This window comes from Balaenoptera musculus, chromosome X (genome assembly GCF_009873245.2).
Source record: "Balaenoptera musculus isolate JJ_BM4_2016_0621 chromosome X, mBalMus1.pri.v3, whole genome shotgun sequence".
Lineage (NCBI taxonomy): Eukaryota > Metazoa > Chordata > Mammalia > Artiodactyla > Balaenopteridae > Balaenoptera > Balaenoptera musculus.
In genome coordinates, this window is record NC_045806.1 from 16408987 (window position 1) to 16427497 (window position 18511).

Here is an 18511-nt window from a genome sequence, read left to right on the forward strand (position 1 = left end):
CCTCGGTCCAGGTCCACCCGCCCCAGCTTACTCTTCTCCGGAGACTGGCAGGCTCTCCTCCTCCCTCTCACCTCCTTCCTAGCCTGACCAAGGTTCAGTCTCTCACCTACTCCACCCAACATTAAACCAAAACTCCCTTCATCTGCCCCAAGACTTCCAGATGTATACAACAGTTAGTGTTTGGGGTTCATAACAACCTTAGTACAGATTTTCATAGTGTGACTCCCTAACTTCATTCTGAAATATATAATTATGGCTCTTGTGTAACTTCTACCTCTGATAACGCAGCTTCTGACAAAGTAGGTCACTAGAATATCGGCTTTGTGTCTACCTACTGCTATTCTAGATGCAAATTAGAATCTAGAAAAATCACGAGGTGATAACCGTATGTTTTCAACTGCATTGATAACTGGAAGAGCATATATCAATACTTGACCAAAGCTAAGAAAGTAAACAAATGCATAAAATGAACCATCATAGTCTTTCCAAAAAAGTGCATAAACCTCTCTAGATTTTAACCAACAAATAACCTCTCTGCACTCTATGATTATTTTAATCTTGTTAAGCAGAGGAAAACCTAATTTATGTTAGCAGTTGAGAACGTGGCTCTATTGAGGGTATTAACTACCTTTGTTTTATGGACATTTCATCAGTCCACACATAACTAAATCCAACCCCACAAAATTCTTCCACAACTCATTCATCAATTAATGATTATAATCCTAGAGGAAGATTTTTGTTGACTATGATGCATTGCCATACTGAAAAGGTGCATATATTTATTAAGTTATTTATTCTTCAAGTCTTTGAATAGAAAGGACTTACAGTGAAGCTCTTTATTACACAAGCCGTTCTACAGGTCCTTGACAGGTAATTCAAACATGTACTGACAGGCCCCACTAATGGGTCATGAAATTCATAAAAGGACAGTTTATAAATTTAAAACAAAAGTTACAGCAGCCTCAATTTTAGGAAGCTCATTTTGGTGACACAGGATGAAGATCAAGCTTCTATTTCTCAATATCAAATTATAAAATTAACAGTGTTTAGCATCTCTAATGAGGTCTACTAAAATAAAATCCTTCAAAATTGGTACTTCCAGCATTCTTTAAAAATGTTACAGCCAATTTATTAATTCTAATTTAAGTATAAAACACTTTATTAAATATTTAAAAATTCAAGATTTTTACTTTTACTTAAATTTTTTTACTTTTATTTAAAAATTCAAAATTTTTGTGATTTGATTTTATTACTTTTATTTTAAAATTCAAGATTTTTGTGATTTGATTGTATGTAATTTTACCTCAAAAGGAAAAAAACTGTAAACAAATATTAAATACTGAAATATTTAAAGGGGAATGTACTCATATCTGCATTTCACTTTGAAATGCAGCAAAAAAATAAGATGGAATGATAGATGAACAGATATGTGATTACAGAAGTAGAGTAAAATGTTAACTGTAGACTCTAGGTGGTGGGTATATAGGTATTGACTGTACAATTCTTTCAACTTTTCTGTATGTTTGAACATTTTCATAATATAACGTTGGAAAGAAAAAAAGCTTAAGGTAACATCCTTAAACTTGATGCTTACAGCAGCTTTTGTGCTCTTAAGACTAAGAACTAGTAGGAAATATAATAGCACAAAATGACTTAAGACATATTATATGAAATAAAATACAAAATTATTAATACAACATTATGACAACCATGTATACATAGAAAAATAACAAAAGGAGCTGTACTAAAATATTAATAAAATTGTCCTAGGATAGTAGGATTATGGGTGATTTCCCCCGCCCTTCCATTTGTCTGACTTTCTGTAATATAATCATATTTATAAATTCTTTCTGTGTACATATAAATATACATACGTATATTTTAAAATATTTTTTGCAAGTACAATGAATGTAAGAAAAATATCAGGGAGGGGGACTGCCATATCTAACTTTAAGGAAAGAAGCAAAATATATTTTGTTTAAAAAAAAAGACTGTGGGTTTACCTCCCCCACCATCATATTTTGTTCCCTCTAGTTTTTGATTCAAATACAGATACGAGTCAATGGTGAACATAAATACACCAAATCAACATGGACCTTCACTTTTTAATTCACATACTGGTAGTGTATTAAGGTAACAAACAGACTTAGCTGACACATCCAAGTGTCAGTGCCTTATTATTCTCAGAATCCATAAAGAGGTAATATTCATAATAGAAAAAAGCATGCAATCCACTGTAGGAGAATATAACCTATTACAAAAGTAGTCTTTTTGGTTAAACAATCAAGAGCTAAACCAAATGTCTTATAAATAGGCCTCTTTCTAGACTCTAGCCTAATTTCCTCTACCTCGGAGAAGCTAGTCGGTTGAGCACCACTCCTTTTGAGACGGCAGCAAGAACCACATTAAGTCATCCACCTCCTTGAGTCACAAGGGGACATGTGGATTTGAGCCCCAGGCACGGACTTAGATAAGTCACTTCATCTCTCACTGCCTCAATCTCTTCCTCTATAAAATCAGGGTCTGCTAAGTTCCCTTCCAGGTCAAAAATTCTCTGAATTTCAGGCAACAGGGAAAACAGGCTCTGAGAAACTGAACAAGGAACAGGTCTCCTTGAGCACCACCCAGCCAATCCGTGGATATAGAAAATCTGGCAGCATAAAAACATGTAAATTCATGAAGAGGAACAACTCCACAGAATGCCCTTCACCCAAAAAGCATCTTGAGATACAAACGTGGAAACGAACAGACATGACGTCACCCCATGTTACTAATCACGGGATTCATCCCCATTAGAGGGCCTTTTTGAAAAATCCAGGCAATCCCCGCCCCCTAGCTCGAACTCCAAACACATCATTAATTCTATTTTCCAAGCTTCAAATAAAGGTGGCAGAAACAGTTATTGCATACCATTAAGAAAAAAACAAAGATAATACCTGGATGTTTTCTTCACATCTACTTTAACTGTGAGTGATTTCTTCCTAAGAATGGCAGATGAAGGTTTCGAGTCAGAAAGTTTTTTACTCTTATCAAGTCGGTTATGGGAAGAGTTGCTCTCTTTTCTGCCAGCCCCTTCTTTCTTTATTTTGTCCTTCCGTTTGTCATTACAGGGTCTCAAACCAACGTCGCTTTTATTTGAATGAGTGCAGGCAGTGCAGTCTTTCTTAGATGGCTTAAAAGGCTCTTTGACTTGCCCACCTTCAGTCTCTCTCCCTCTTCCAGCATTAAAGCAATCGGACTCTCTATTTACAGGGCCTTTTTGAGAACCGAATTTTCTATCTTCCTCCTTAGAGTACTTCTGAGTTCTTCCATCATAAAAGTCCTGGTCCCCATCTGAGGTCTTACGATGTTTGTGGCGATAGTCACAGGATGCCTTGGCTGCTGAACTGGTCTCTGGTAATTCCCTCGGAGCGTATCGAAGAGTTTGGGGTCCGAGGTTCCACTGATCTTTCTTCTCTTGGTAAGAAGGGAGAAAATGCCTGGACTTCCACTGTGGGCTCCTGGCAGGCTCTCTGTTTTCATACCTCTCCACGTCTTGAGGTCTTTTTGATGTGTGTCCATATTTTCTGAAATCACGATCCTCAGGATACCTGTGTTGACATAAAGCAGTTTACACTTGCACTAGAGAGAAGAAAGTGAGAATTTATGTGTGTGGAATGTTGGGCAACATGGCTTTAAATGCAGAGCACAGTAGCAAGTTAACCTACAATCCCTGAAGCCAACTCATAGATGCACAAGGCACTTAGGAAGATAGCATCTTTTTTTTTTTTAATATTCTAGCCATCAACATGATTTACTCTAAAAATAAACACTTCACTACTACCAGTAGACCAAAACTACATTACAATGCTTTTAATCTTTTTAGACAAAAGCTTTTCAAGGTGGTTATCTTCAACCACAAAGTAAACAGACTTTTTAACTTGAGTCTTTATATCAAATTACCCAGGTTTAATGTTTTCCTATACCTCGTCTGAAAAGAGCTCCTTTTCTCAAAATCTTCAGAGCCTCTTCTAAGTGACTGAGAATATTTTTCGTCTTGTATCCTCTGGTGCCTCAATTCATCTTCATGCCACTGTCCTTCGAATCTAAAAGAATCTGCTATTGACCTCAGAGGTGGTTTCCCTCCTTTTCCACTTCCTCTAACTCTGTGGTCATCAGGAAAATACCTTCCTTGCACTTTCTGGGGATAACAATTCCTCTGGTTCTCCTTGTAGAGTGCACCTTCTGAGTATTTGGGCATATACTGAGATCTTCTGTTACTATCATCCCCTCTTCCTGGTAAATATACTTGGGGAGGCTTATAAGTATAAAAATTTTCTAAAGAGTTTCTTCTTATGTTTGGGGAAGATGATCTATGTTCATAAGATCGGTAATGTATAGTTTCACGAGAAGGAATCCTTGGTTTACTCTGTCCATGTTTCTCATTGTCCATTCTCCAAGTGACGGGTCTTTTTGGATCCTTCCTATATTCATAGCCATAATGCTCAGGTCTTTGCTTGTAGTGTTCAGAATTTCTAGGTACTGGTGATAAAGACCTATGTAAACAAATACAGAAAAGTTTAGCCCATTCAAAGACAACAGACTAAGTTTGTCTTAACATGACTTACCCAAATAAAACATTTGCTTTTCCCTGCTTCTTCCACTCAAATTAAATTCATCAATTTGCGATATTTGCATTCTAAATTGTTCACTTGGGAGTCTGATCATGCTTCCGCCCGATTCAACAAGCATACTCTTTTCATCTGAACTAATGTACCCCATGTGCGTATCAAAATGAGCTGAGCACACCCATATTGCTGGAGGAGGACCAGCTTAGGTACGCAGCAGGATCTATTTTGGAAGATTGCTGACAGCAAAGTTCTGGCAAAAGGGCCAGTCAACAAACGCTTACATCAGGTTCAATGGTCAAGTAAGAAATAAGCAGAAGGAGGGCTAGATTCACACAAGTAAATATGTAGGAGAGTCTCTGGAAAACTGAACATAATCTCTGAAATTAAATTAGATTCCAAGAGTTTATGATGCACAATAAATCCAAACTCAGACCCAAAACTGACCCCACAGTTTCCCCAATTGATTGTCTATTCTCTCTACTAAGTTTATATCAAGGAGCAAAAACTACATCCTTAAACAGCAAGTGGAGGGGGTGGGAGGAAGAGGGCCTTAAGATGTGGACCTCATGCTTAGTCCCTCCGTAAGTACTACTAACATAAATAAGTTTTCTTTCCCAGACCTGTCCCCTTACATATAAAATGAAAGGTGTGCTGTTGAACCAGAACTTGTAACTTTGGTGAATGTGTGCTTTAATGCAGCTATAATGCTCTCCAGGGACAGCACATCCTTTCTGTAACTACCTTCTCCAATACCTCATCATTGCCAACATGGAGCCTTTCATTCCAACTGAGGAGGAAGGCTCCTAGGAGTATCTGGGGAAAACAGCCTGAGTTACCCAGACTTCAGGTTAAGAGAGAGGAGTGACACTATCTGGAACACAACAAAGTTCAAATTGGCACCTGGGGACCTTTCCTCCCATCTGACCTGTCCAATCTCCCAATTTCCTCCCTGAGGGTTTAATGTCTTCTAACCAATGAGGCAGCTACCCTTGCAGCTTTTGTTATCGCCCCCTCTGCAGCAGCTGTCACGGAGTTGGAGTAACCAGGAGTAAAAGCCTTTCCTTTTGGTGACATGTCTGGGTCCTCCCTACGAGAAAGGAGGCTGATTTATCTTCCTCACGTACATACTGGGATTTATACACTGGAATTGCCAATATCTCCCTTTAGAGTCACCAAGCTAGATGTGCTGGCAAGTGCATTATTTAGCTGAAGTAGAAACTCTGTCATCCAGCTGGCTGCACCTCTTCACAGGAAGAAGCAACTGGAGCCTCTGAGGACTTCCTGGAAGACTTCATCTCTTCCACTGCTAAGGAGAAAAGCTGGCAGCCAGAAGCTGAGGTCTTCCAGACTGATGAAAAACTCAATCTCTTACTTTAATCCTTACCTCACATGGAATACTGCTTTGGTATTATATTTCATCTCAGCGTTCTATTGTACAGAGCCCCTTTCTTATGAAGGAGATTGCTGGAATGGTGGCTATTATTTTCAGTTCTCCTAAAGGGACAAAAGAGACCCAAGGAGTCTGTTGGGAGGCAATTCTCCTTGGATGTCTTGTGCTCTGCATGCCTCCTGAGCTTTTGTTCCAAGGCAAACTGCCAGGGAAGATGGGGATAGGGCTTCCCTAAGGGGCAGAGGGCCAATGTGCTTGCTGTCTAGGATAACAAGATAATGTCTCCTCCAAGGCAAAGGCTGGGCAGGGCTGCTTGCTGTCCCTAATGGGGCTCGGGTTCCTCAGCTATGTCAGCAGCGCCCACCCTCAGGGGACTAGAGGTAAGGGGAGCACAGGAACATGAAGCTCAAGTCGCCTGCTGCATATGAGTAATAAAGGCTTTTGTCTCTGATCCAAAAGTGCCTTGTGACACACTAATGTGCTAGCTTGAAAGTCGGGTAAGATATCAGACCCTTTACAGTTGGTGACAAAGAGTCCTGAGAAGGCATCCAGAAATCAGGCACTAAGCTTGGCAGGGTCTTTTGTGCCCCTTCACCAGAGCCTACCACAAAAGGGTGAAACAAAATGACCTCTGTGAGGCCCTCCATGTTCAAGCCATTTGCTTCTTTGCATTCCCTTTTCTTTCTGAAGTTCCTCCCCATTACAATTTGGTCTTGTGAACTACAAAGTGAAACATGTTGAAGAAATTACTGATTAGTCATTGGAGAACCATAAAGAACAAGCATCATGACCAAGCCGTATTAACATGAAAAATCTTGATCTGTCTTTTGCGTATGTAATTGTAGTCCTCTTTAAACTTCTAAAATGTACTAGTCACTTTCACAGCTCTGTACCTTTGCTCTTGTCATCCCCTTAACTGGAATACTTTTATTCTCTCTTTCTGCATTTAAAAATTCTACCCATCATTGGGAATTCCCTGGCAGTCCAGTGGTTAGGACTCCGCACTCTCACTGCTGAGGGCCCAGGTTCAGTTCCTGGTCAGGGAACTAAGAGTGCACAAGCTGCACGACAAGGCCAAAAAAAAAGAAAAAAAAAACTTCTACCCATCCTTAAATGGCCATCTAAAATCTCATCTCTTCTTTGAAGACTTTCTTGGTATCCCTCCTTCCCCTCCACAAAAGCAGAACTATTCCCTCCCTGTGGATCCAGAATACCTTGTCCCAGTCAGTAGCACACTTTTCCTACAGTATCATAGTTGCCTATGGTGTCAATCTCCCCAGCCAGGCTGTGTGCTTGCTGAGGCCCTGTACTCAAATTTGCCTTTGTAGCCCCAGAACCTGCCTATAGCAGGTATACAGTAAAAACTGGTTAAATTGTTCCAATCTAATTATATACACTATTGATACTACCAACAAGCAAAGAGGAGAGTTGAATTATAATTGAGTTGTTCAAAATTCTATTATTCTGTCATGAAGAAGAAGAAATAGGAAACTCCCAATTTCTTCAAACATATTGATTATGAAAATAATTAAACTGAATATACACTGAAGAGTTCTAAACCACTTAATGATGCAAAATATATAACACTCTCAAAGGTGTTTCTCAGTCTTCCTTGCTGTGGCCATTGCATTTCTTTTATTATGGATTAATTCTAGCTGCCAGCCATAATTAAAGAAAGCTGTCAGGTCCTAGAAGGTAGAAATACAACGTCGATCACTATAAAGCACCTACTGTGAATAACCAAGTCCACGAGCTTATTAAAATAGGTTCTTAACAATACTGGTGAATTTCAAAGTTGAAGCACATCCCAAACCCATGCTTACTCTGCTAAACTAAGGACTGCTCACCTGTGCCTCCACCTGGGGGATCTAGAGCGTGACCGTGCCATCCTTTGACATGTGAGCCACTATCCACTTTTTACACTGCAAAGAAACACAGTATTAGCAAGTTTGTAGAAAGGGCCTGCAACATGCTCTAAAAACAGTGAATGCCACTGACAAAAAGTAATTTGAGCCCTCTGTGCCTCAGTTTCCTCATAGGACCCACCTTATTGGAATGTTGTAAGGATAAAATGAATTAGACCAAGGGTCAGCAAGCTTTTTCTGTAAAGGGCCAGAGAGTAACTACTTTAGGTTTTGCAGGCCATATAAGGTCTCTATAACATTATCTTCTTCTTTTTACAAAAATGCTTAAAAAATATAAAAACCATTCGGGCCACACAAAAACAGGGCCCAAAGGGCCCCCAATGTGTTGTAGTTTGTTGATCCCTGAGTTAAGTCATGAAAAGAGCTTAGAATATTGCCTGGCACACAGCAACTGCTAAATAAGTGCTTCAAAAAGAGGAAAAACTTCCCCAGAATTCCTCTATCTGAGCACAACCACTACGACCCCTTCCCAACTTTCGCTGTTGGTTATGTACATATAATCGCAGTTACGTTCATATAATCACAGTCAACATCTTTAGGAATACTTGATATATCCTACTTTTAAAACTGTCGGATAATAAGAATTACAATGCCTAATTATCACACTAAATTGCTACCTAACTTCTATCAGATAAATATACCAAAACTTAATTAAGCATGATTAGACATTTAGTTTGCTTCTGATTTTTTGCTAAAACAAATAATGTCAAAAAAGTAAATTTTAAAAGACATATAAACTTGATTTTTTTTAAATGAATAGCCCAGTTTGCTTTTTTTTTTTTTTTAAAGAAATTCACGTTCTTTTTTATTTATTTATTTATTTATTTATGACTGTGTTGAGTCTTCGTTTCTGTGCGAGGGCTTTCTCTAGTTGCGGCAAGTGGGGACCACTCTTCATCGCGGTGCGTGGGTCTCTCACCATCGCGGCCTCTCTTGTTGCGGAGCACAGGCTCCAGACGCGCAGGCTCAGCAACCCTGGCTCACGGGCCCAGTTGCTCCGCGGCATGCGGGATCTTCCCAGACCAGGGCTCGCACCCGTGTCCCCTGCATTAGCAGGCAGATTCTCAACCACTGCGCCACCAGGGAAGCCCTAAACTTGATTTTTAAAATATTTTTCAGTCTTTAAAAGAAACTGATAGGTTTAGGAGCTGAATTAAAAAAAACCATGATTTGGGTATAATCTTTTATACTATTATTTACATTTAAGTACTCCTCAGTTTTTTTTTTAACATTTTTTTAACATCTTTATTGCAGTATAATTGCTTTACAATGGTGTGTTAGTTTCTGCTTTATAACAAAGTAAATAAGTTATACGTATACATATGTTCCCATATCTCTTCCCTCTTGCGTCTCCCTCCCTCCCACCCTCCGTATCCAACCCCTCTAGGTGGTCTCAAACCACCGAGCTGATCTCCCTGTGCTATGCGGCTGCTTCCCACTAGCTATCTATTTTACGTTTGGTAGTGTATACATGTCCATGCCACTCTCTCACTTTGTCACAGCTTACCCCTCTCCCTCCCCATATCCTCAAGTCCATTCTCTAGTAGGTCTGTGTCTTTATTCCCATCTTGCCCCTAGGTTCTTCATGATCATTTTTTTTTCTTAGATTCCATATATATGTGTTAGCATACGGTATTTGTTTTCCTCTTTCTGACTTACTTCACTCTGTATGACAGACTCTAGGCCCATCCACTTCACTACAAATATCTCAATTTCGTTTTTTATGGCTGAGTAATATTCCATTGTATATATGTGCCACATCTTCTTTATCCATTCATCTGTCGATGGACACTTAGGTTGCATCCATGTCCTGTTGTAAATAGTGTTATTTAATATTTACAGCTATTGTAAATAGTGCTGCAATGAACATTGTGGTACATGACTCTTTTTGAATTATGGTTTTCTCAGGGTATATGCCCAGTAGTGGGATTGCTGGGTCGTATGGTAGTTCTATTTTTAGGTTTTTAAGGAACCTCCATACTGTTCTCCAGAGTGGCTGTATCAATTTACATTCCCACCAACAGTGCAAGAGGGTTCCCTTTTCTCCACACCCTCTCCAGCATTTATTGTTTCTAGATTTTTTGATGATGGCCATTCTGACCGGTGTGAGATGATATCTCATTGTAGTTTTGATTTGCATTTCTCTAATGATTAATGATGTTGAGCATTCTTTCACGTGTCTGTTGGCAATCTGTATATCTTCTTTGGAGAAATGTCTATTTAGGTCTTCTGCCCATTTTTGGATTGGGTTGTTTGTTTTTTTGTTATTGAGCTGCATGAGCTGCTTGTAAATCTTGGAGATTAATCCTTTGTCAGTTGCTTCATTTGCAAATATTTTCTCCCATTCTGAGGGTTGTCTTTTGGTCTTGTTTATGGTTTCCTTTGCTGTGCAAAAGCTTTTAAGTTTCATTAGGTCCCATTTGTTTACTTTTGTTTTTATTTCCACTTCTCTAGGAGCTGGGTCAAAAAGGATCTTGCTGTGATTTATGTCATAGAGTGTTCTGCCTATGTTTTCCTCTAAGAGTTTGAGAGTGTCTGGCCTTACATTTAGGTCTTTAATCCATTTTGAGTTTATTTTTGTGTATGGTGTTAGAGAATGTTCTAATTTCATTCCTTTACATGTACTTGTCCAGTTTTCCCAGCACCACTTATTGAAGAGGCTGTCTTTTCTCCACGGTATATGCCTGCCTCCTTTATCAAAGATAAGGTGACCATATGTGCGTGGGTTTATCTCTGGGATTTCTATCCTGTTCCATTGATCTATATTTCTGTTTTTGTGCCAGTACCATACTGTCTTGATTACTATAGCTTTGTAATATAGTCTGAAGTCAGGGAGCCTGATTCCTCCAGCTCCATTTTTCGTTCTCAAGATTGCTTTGGCCATTCAGGGTCTTTTGTGTTTCCATACAAATTGTGAAATTTTTTGTTCTAGTTCTGTGAAAAATGCCAGTGGTAGTTTGATAGGGATTGCATTGTATCTGTAGATTGCTTTGGGTAGTAGAGTCATTTTCACAATGTTGATTCTTCCAATCCAAGAACATGGTATATCTCTCCATTTATTTGTATCATCCTTAATTTCTTTCATCCGTGTCTTATTATTTTCTGCATACAGGTCTTTTGTCTCCTTAGGTAGGTTTATTCCTAGATATTTTATTCTTTTTGTTGCAATGGTAAACGGGAGTGTTTTCTTAATTTCACTTTCAGATTTTTCATCATTAGTGTATAGGAATGCCAGAGATTTCTGTGTATTAATTTTGTATCCTGCTACTTTACCAAATTCATTGATTAGCTCTAGTAGTTTTCTGGTAGCATCTTTAGGATTCTCTACGTAGATTATCATGTCATCTGCAAACAGTGACAGCTTTACTTCTTCTTTTCCGATTTGGATTCCTTATATTTCTTTTTCTTCTCTGATTGCTGTGGCCAAAACTTCCAAAACTATGTTGAATAATAGTGGTGAGAGTGGGCAACCTTGTCTTGTTCCTGATCTTAGTGGAAATGGTTTCAGTTTTTCACCATTGAGGACGATGTTGGCTGTGGGTTTGTCATATATGGCCTTTATTATGTTGAGGAAAGTTCCCTCTATGCCTAGTTCCTGTGGGGTTTTTATCATAAATGGGTACTGAATTTTGTCAAAAGCTTTCTCTGCATCTATTGAGATGATCATATGGTTTTTCTCCTTCAATTTGTTAATGTGGTGTATCACGTTGATTGATTTGCATATATTGAAGAATCCTTGCATTCCTGGAATAAACCCCATTTGATCATGGTGTAGGATCCTTTTAATATGCTGTTGGATTCTGTTTGCTAGTATTTTGTTGAGGATTTTTGCATCTATGTTCATCAGTGATATTGGCCTGTAGTTTTCTTTCTTTGTGACATCTTTGTCTGGTTTTGGTATCAGGGTGATGGTGGCCTCGTAGAGTGAGTTTGGGAGTGTTCCTCCCTCTGCTATATTTTGGAAGAGTTTGAGAAGGATAGGTGTTAGCTCTTCTCTAAATGTTTGATAGAATTCGCCTGTGAAGCCATCTGGTCCTGGGCTTTTGTTTGTTGGAAGATTTTTAATCACAGTTTCAATTTCAGTGCTTGTGATTGGCCTGTTCATATTTTCTATTTCTTCCTGGTTCAGTCTCGGCAGGTTGTGCATTTCTAAGAATTTGTCCATCTCTTCCAGGTTGTCCATTTATTGGCATATACTTGCTTGTAGTAATCTCTCATGATCCTTTGTATTTCTGCAGTGTCAGTTGTTACTTCTCCTTTTTCATTTCTAATTCTATTGATTTGAGTCCTCTCCCTTTTTTTCTTGATGAGTCTGGCTAATGGTTTATCAATTTTGTTTATCTTCTCAAAGAACCAGCTTTTAGTTTGATTGATCTTTGCTATCGTTTCCTTCATTTCTTTTTCATTTATTTCTGCTCTGATCTTTATGATTTCTTTCCTTCTGCTAACTTTGGGGTTTTTTTGGTTCTTCTTTCTCTAATTGCTTTAGGTGCAAGGTTAGGTTGTTTATTTGAGATGTTTCCTGTTTCTTAAGGTAGGATTGTATTGCTATAAACTTCCCTCTTAGAACTGCTTTTGCTGCATCCCATAGGTTTTGGGTCATCGTGTCTCCATTGTCATTTGTTTCTAGGTATTTTTTGATTTCCTCTTTGACTCCTTCAGTGACCTCTTGGTTATTAAGTACTGTATTGTTTAGCCTCCATGTGTTTGTATTTTTTACAGATCTTTTACTGTAATTGATATCTAGTCTCATAGCGTTGTGGTTGGAAAAGATACTTGATACAATTTCAATTTTCTTAAATTTACCAAGGCTTGATTTGTGACCCAAGATATGATCTATCCTGGAGAATGTTCCATGAGCACTTGAGAAAAATGTATATTCTGTTGTTTTTGGATGGAATGTCCTATAAATATCAATTAAGTCCATCTTGTTTAATGTATCATTTAAAGCTTGTGCTTCCTTATTTATTTTCATTTTGGATGATCTGTCCATTGGTGAAAGTGGGGTGTTAAAGTCCCCTACTATGATTGTGTTACTGTTGATCTCCTCTTTTATGGCTGTTAGTATTTGCCTTATGTATTGAGGTGCTCCTATGTTGGGTGCATAAATATTTACAATTGTTATATCTTCTTCTTGGATCGATCCCTTGATCATTATGTAGTGTCCTTCTTTGTCTCTTGTAATAGTCTTTATTTTAAAGTCTATTTTGTCTGTTACGAGAATTGCTACTCCAGCTTTCTTTTGATTTCCATTTGCATGGAATATCTTTTTCCATCCCCTCACTTTCAGTCTGTATGTGTCCCTAGGTCTGAAGTGGGTCTCTTGTAGACAGCATATATATGGGTCTTGCTTTTGTATCCATTCAGCCAGTCTGTGTCTTTTGGTGGGAGCATTTAATCCATTTACATTTAAGGTAATTATTGATATGTATGTTCCTATTCCCATTTTCTTAATTGTTTTGGGTTTGTTATTATAGGTCTTTTCCTTCTCTTGTGTTTCTTGCCTAGAGAAGTTCCTTTAGCATTTGTTGTAAAGCTGGTTTGGTGGTGCTTAACTCTCTCAGCTTTTGCTTGTCTGTAAAGGTTTTAATTTCTCCATCAAATCTGAATGAGATCCTTGCTGGGTAGAGTAATCTTGGTTGTAGGTTTTTCTCCTTCATCACTTTAAATATGTCCTGCCACTCCCTTCTGGCTTGCACCGTTTCTGCTGAAAGATCAGCTGTTAACCTTATGGGGATTCCCTGGTGTGTTATTTGTTGTTTTTCCCTTGCTGCTTTTAATATGTTTTCTTTGTATTTAATTTTTGATAGTTTGATTAATATATGTCTTGGCATGTTTCTCCTTGGATTTATCCTGTATGGGACTCTCTGTGCTTCCTCGACTTGATTAACTATTTCCTTTCCCATATTAGGGAAGTTTTCAACTATAATCTCTTCAAATATTTTCTTAGTCCTTTTCTTTTTCTCTTCTTCCTCTGGGACCCCTATAATTCGAATGTTGGTGCATTTAATGTTGTCCCAGAGGTCTCTGAGACTGTCCTCAGTTCTTTTCATTCTTTTTTCTTTATTCTGCTCTGCAGTAGTTATTTCCACTCTTTTATCTTCCAGGTCACTTATCCGTTCTTCTGCCTCAGTTATTCTGCTATTGATCCCTTCTAGAGTATTTTTAATTTCATTTATTGTGTTGTTCATCGTTGCTTGTTTCTTCTTTAGTTCTTCTAGGTCCTTGTTAAATGTTTCTTGCATTTTGTCTATTCTATTTCCAAGATTTTGGATCATCTTTACTATCATTATTCTGAATTCCTTTTCAGGTAGACTGCCTATTTCCTCTTCATTTGTTAGGTCTGGTGGGTTTTTACCTTGCTCCTTCATCTGCTGTGTGTTTTTCTGTCTTCTCATTTTGCTTATCTTACTGTGTTTGGGGTCTCCTTTTTGCAGGCTGCAGGTTCGTAGTTCCTGTTGTTTTTGGTGTCTGTCCCCAGTAGCTAAGGTTGGTTAAGTGGGTTGTGTAGGCTTCCTGGTGGAGGGGACTAGTGCCTGTGTTCTGGTGGATGAAGCTGGATCTTGTCTTTCTGGTGGGCAGGTCCACATCTGGTGGTGTGTTTTGGGGTGTCTGTGGCCTTATTATGATTTTAGGCAGCCTCTCTGCTAATGGGTGGGGTTGTGTTCCTGTCTTGCTAGTTGTTTGGCATAGGGTGTCCAGCACTGTAGCTTGCTGGTTGTTGAGTGAAGCTGGGTCTTGGTGTTGAGATGGAGATCTCTGGGAGATTTTCGCCGTTTGATATTACGTGGAGCTGGGAGGTCTCTTGTGGACCAGTGTCCTGAAGTTGGCTCTCCTACCTCAGAGGCACAGCACTGACTCCTGGCTGGAGCACCAAGAGCCTTTCATCCACACGCCTCAGAATAAAAGGGAGAAAAAATAGAAAGAAAGAAAGAAAAAGGATAAAATAAAATAAAATAAAGTTATTAAAATAAAAAATATTAAGAAAAAAACTTTTTAAAAAGTTAAAAAACAAACAAACAAAAACGGATGGACAGAACCCTAGGACAAATGGTGAAAGCGAAGCTATACAGACAAAATCTCACACAGAAGCATACACATACACACTCACAAGAAGAGGAAAAGGGGAAAAAATAATATATCTTGCTCCCAAAGTCCACCTCCTCAATTTGGGATGATTCGTTGTCTATTCAGGTATTCCACAGATGCAGGGTACATCAAGTTGATTGTGGAGATTTAATCCGCTGCTCCTGAGGCTGCTGGGAGGGATTTCCCTTTCTCTTCCTTGTTCGCACAGCTCCCGGGGTTCAGCTTTGGATTTGGCCCCGCCTCTGCGTGTAGGTCACCTGAGGCGTCTGTTCTTCGCTCAGACAGGACGGGGTTAAAGGAGCAGCTGATTCGGGGGCTCTGACTCCCTCAGGCCGGGGGGAGGGAGGGGTACGGATGTGGGGCGAGCCTGCGGCGGCAGAGGCCGGCATGACGTTGCAGCAGCCTGAGGTGCGCTGTGTGTTCTCCTGGGGAATTTGTCCCTGGATCACGGGAGCCTGGCAGTGGCGGGCTGCACAGGCTCCAGGAGGGGAGGTGTGGAGAGTGACCTGTGCTCGCACACAGGCTTCTTGGTGGCAGCAGCAGCAGCCTTAGCGTCTCATGCCCGTCTCTGGTGTCCGCGCTGATAGCCGCGGCTCACGCCCGTCTCTGGAGCTCCTTTAAGCAGCGCTCTTAATCCCCTCTCCTCGCACACCAGGAAACAAAGAGGGAAGAAAAAATCTCTTGCCTCTTCGGCAGGTCCAGACTTTTTCCCCGGACTCCCTCCCGGCTAGCCGTGGTGCACTAACCCCTTCAGGCTGTGTTTACGCCGCCAACCCCAGCCCTTTCCCTGCGATCCGACCGAAGCCCGAGCCTCAGCTCCCAGCCCCCGCCTGCCCCGGTGGGTGAGCAGACAAGCCTCTCGGGCTGGTGAGTGCTGGTCGGCACCGATCCTCTGTGCGGGAATCTCTCCGCTTTGCCCTCCGCACCAGTTGCTGCGCTCTCCTCCGTGGCTCCGAAGCTTCCCCCCTCCGCCACCCGCAGTCTCCGCCCGCGAAGGGGCTTCCTAGTGTGTGGAAACCTTTCCTCCTTCACAGCTCCCTCCCACTGGTGCAGGTCCCGTCCCTATTCTTTTGTCTCTGTTTTTTTTTTCTTCTTTTGCCCTACCCAGGTACGTGGGGAGTTTCTTGCCTTTTGGGAGGTCTGAGGTCTTCTGCCAGTGTTCAGTGGGTGTTCTATAGGAGAAGTTCCACGTGTAGATGTATTTCTGATGTATCTGTGGGGAGGAAGGTGATCTCTGCGTCTTACTCTTCCGCCATCTTCTCCGACCACCTCTTGCTCAGTTTTGATACTATAATTAAGTAGTGCCCAACTTACTGGCTCCAAACCCCTGATGGGTTTCAAAATTACTGCCATGGGCCCATGAATAATACATACAGCCACCATACACAGACTACAGAATGAATAAGTATATGTCTCATATATTAGAACCTCTATTTTGCAAATTTCTGAAGATACTATGGCCACTGTTAAAATATAAATGGCTTCTTGTCACTATGTAGTTTTTCCACTGACTGATACAAAAAGTACAACTATAACTATGTGGACATTGGTTTGAAAAGGGATTCCTCATAGTCAAACATTTGCAAACTACTGTTATAATACATTTCAGAAGGAAGTAATAGTATATAAGATCAAACGACTTGAACTAGATCACTCACCAGAAGTACATTCAATTCAATTCATTTAGTTATACACTGCTTCTTTCCAAAAAGAATGTGAGGCTAGGAAGAACAATTAGGTCAGATGTACTATGAAATTAAGACACTAAAGGGCAAAGTGTTTTCTTAGTAACTACAAATATAAAAATGTTCATTGCAGCTCTATTTACAATAGCTAGGACATGGAAGCAACCTAAGTGTCCATCGACAGATGAATGGATAAAGAAGATGTGGCACATATATACAATGGAATGTTACTCAGCAATAAAAAGGAACGAAATTGAGTTATTTGTAGTGAGGTGGATGGACCTAGAGTCTGTCATACAGAGTGAAGTAAGTCAGAAAGAGAAAAACAAATACCGTATGCTAACACATATATATGGAATCTAAAAAAAAACAAAAAAAAGGTCCTGAAGAACCTAGGGGCAAGACGGGAATAAAGACGCAGACCTACTAGAAAATGGACTTGAGGACACAGGGAAGACACATGGACATATATACACTACCAAATGTAAAATAGATAGCTAGTGGGAAGCAGCTGCATAGCACAGGGAGATCAGCTCGGTGCTTTGTGACCAGCTAGAAGGGTGGGATAGGGAGGGTGGGAGGGAGGGAGATGCAAGAGGGAAGAGATATGGGGATATATGTATATATATAACTGATTCACTTCATTATACAGCAGAAACTAACACACCATTGTAAAGCAATCATACTCCAATAAAAATGTTAAAAAAAAGTATTCATTTAACAAATGTTACTGAGTACCTATTATTTGGCAGGCACTGTTCTGGGGAGACAGCAGTGAAGAGAAACAGGAAAAACTTCCTGCCCTCCTGGAGCTTACATTCTACTGAGGGATCTTATAATTTAATTAAAGAAGCTTTGGGTATATACCTATTAAATTGAACAAATATAATAAACCCAAAGGTTGTGGGGGAGACACCAAATACTGTTGGTGATGATGAAAAAGTGTATCTTTCCCAGAGGGTAATTTTTTTATCCATTTTATTTTTTGCAAAACACTTACTGAAATACAATTCACATACCGTACAATTCACCTATTTAAGTGTACAGTTCAATGTTTTTTACTATATTAACAGGGATGCATAACCATCACCACAATCTAATTTTGGAACATTTTCATCCCCTGTAAAAGAAACCCCATTAGCAGTCACTCCCCATTCCTCTCCTCCTTAGATTAGCCTCTGAGAACCAGTAATCTACTTTCGGTTCCTATGTATTTACTTACTCTTTACCTTTCATATAAACGGAATCATACAAATATGTGATTCTTTGTGACTGGCTTCTTTCCCTTAGCATAATGTTTTCAAGGGTTTTACCATATATCAGTATTTCATCCTTTTTACGGCTGAATAATATTCCATTGTATGGGTACACGACATTTTAAGATTCATTGATCTCTCAATGGACATTTGGGTTGTTTCTATTTTTTTGGTTATTATGAATAATGCTGCTATGAACATTTGTGTACAAGTTTTTGTGTAGACACAGTTTTTCGTTTCTCTTGGGTATAAACCTAGGAGTAGAAATGCTGGGTCATACAATAACTCTATGTTTAACTTCTTGGGAGACTGCCAAACTTTTCCAAAGCAGCTACATCATTTTACATTCCCACCAGCAATGTATGAAGGTTCCAATTTTTCCACATCCCCACTAACATTTGTTATTGTCTGTCTCTTTGATTATAGCCATCCTAGTGGGAGTGAAGTGGTTCCTCACCACAGTTTTGATTTGCCTATCCCTAATGATAGGTAACCTTGAAATATGTAAGAAATTATGAAACTAATCATGCCTACTTTCTTTTAAACTAATAATTTC

General features: G+C 39.6%; 1 protein-coding gene across 7 annotated transcripts in view; it reads right to left on the minus strand.

Moving 5' to 3' along the window:
• The window catches only part of BCLAF3 (BCLAF1 and THRAP3 family member 3), a 64854-nt gene that overhangs the window by 31414 nt on the left and 14929 nt on the right, over window positions 1-18511 (minus strand). For all 7 annotated transcript variants that reach the window (XM_036841058.1, XM_036841061.1, XM_036841056.1 and 4 more), the window contains exons 2-4: window positions 7848-7922; window positions 3966-4535; window positions 2937-3590 (exon numbers count right to left, since the gene is read on the minus strand). In XM_036841058.1, the coding sequence (XP_036696953.1) occupies window positions 2937-3590; window positions 3966-4535; window positions 7848-7888 (1265 nt within the window). In that variant the 5' untranslated portion in view covers window positions 7889-7922. The remainder of the gene's footprint in view (window positions 1-2936; window positions 3591-3965; window positions 4536-7847; window positions 7923-18511) is intronic.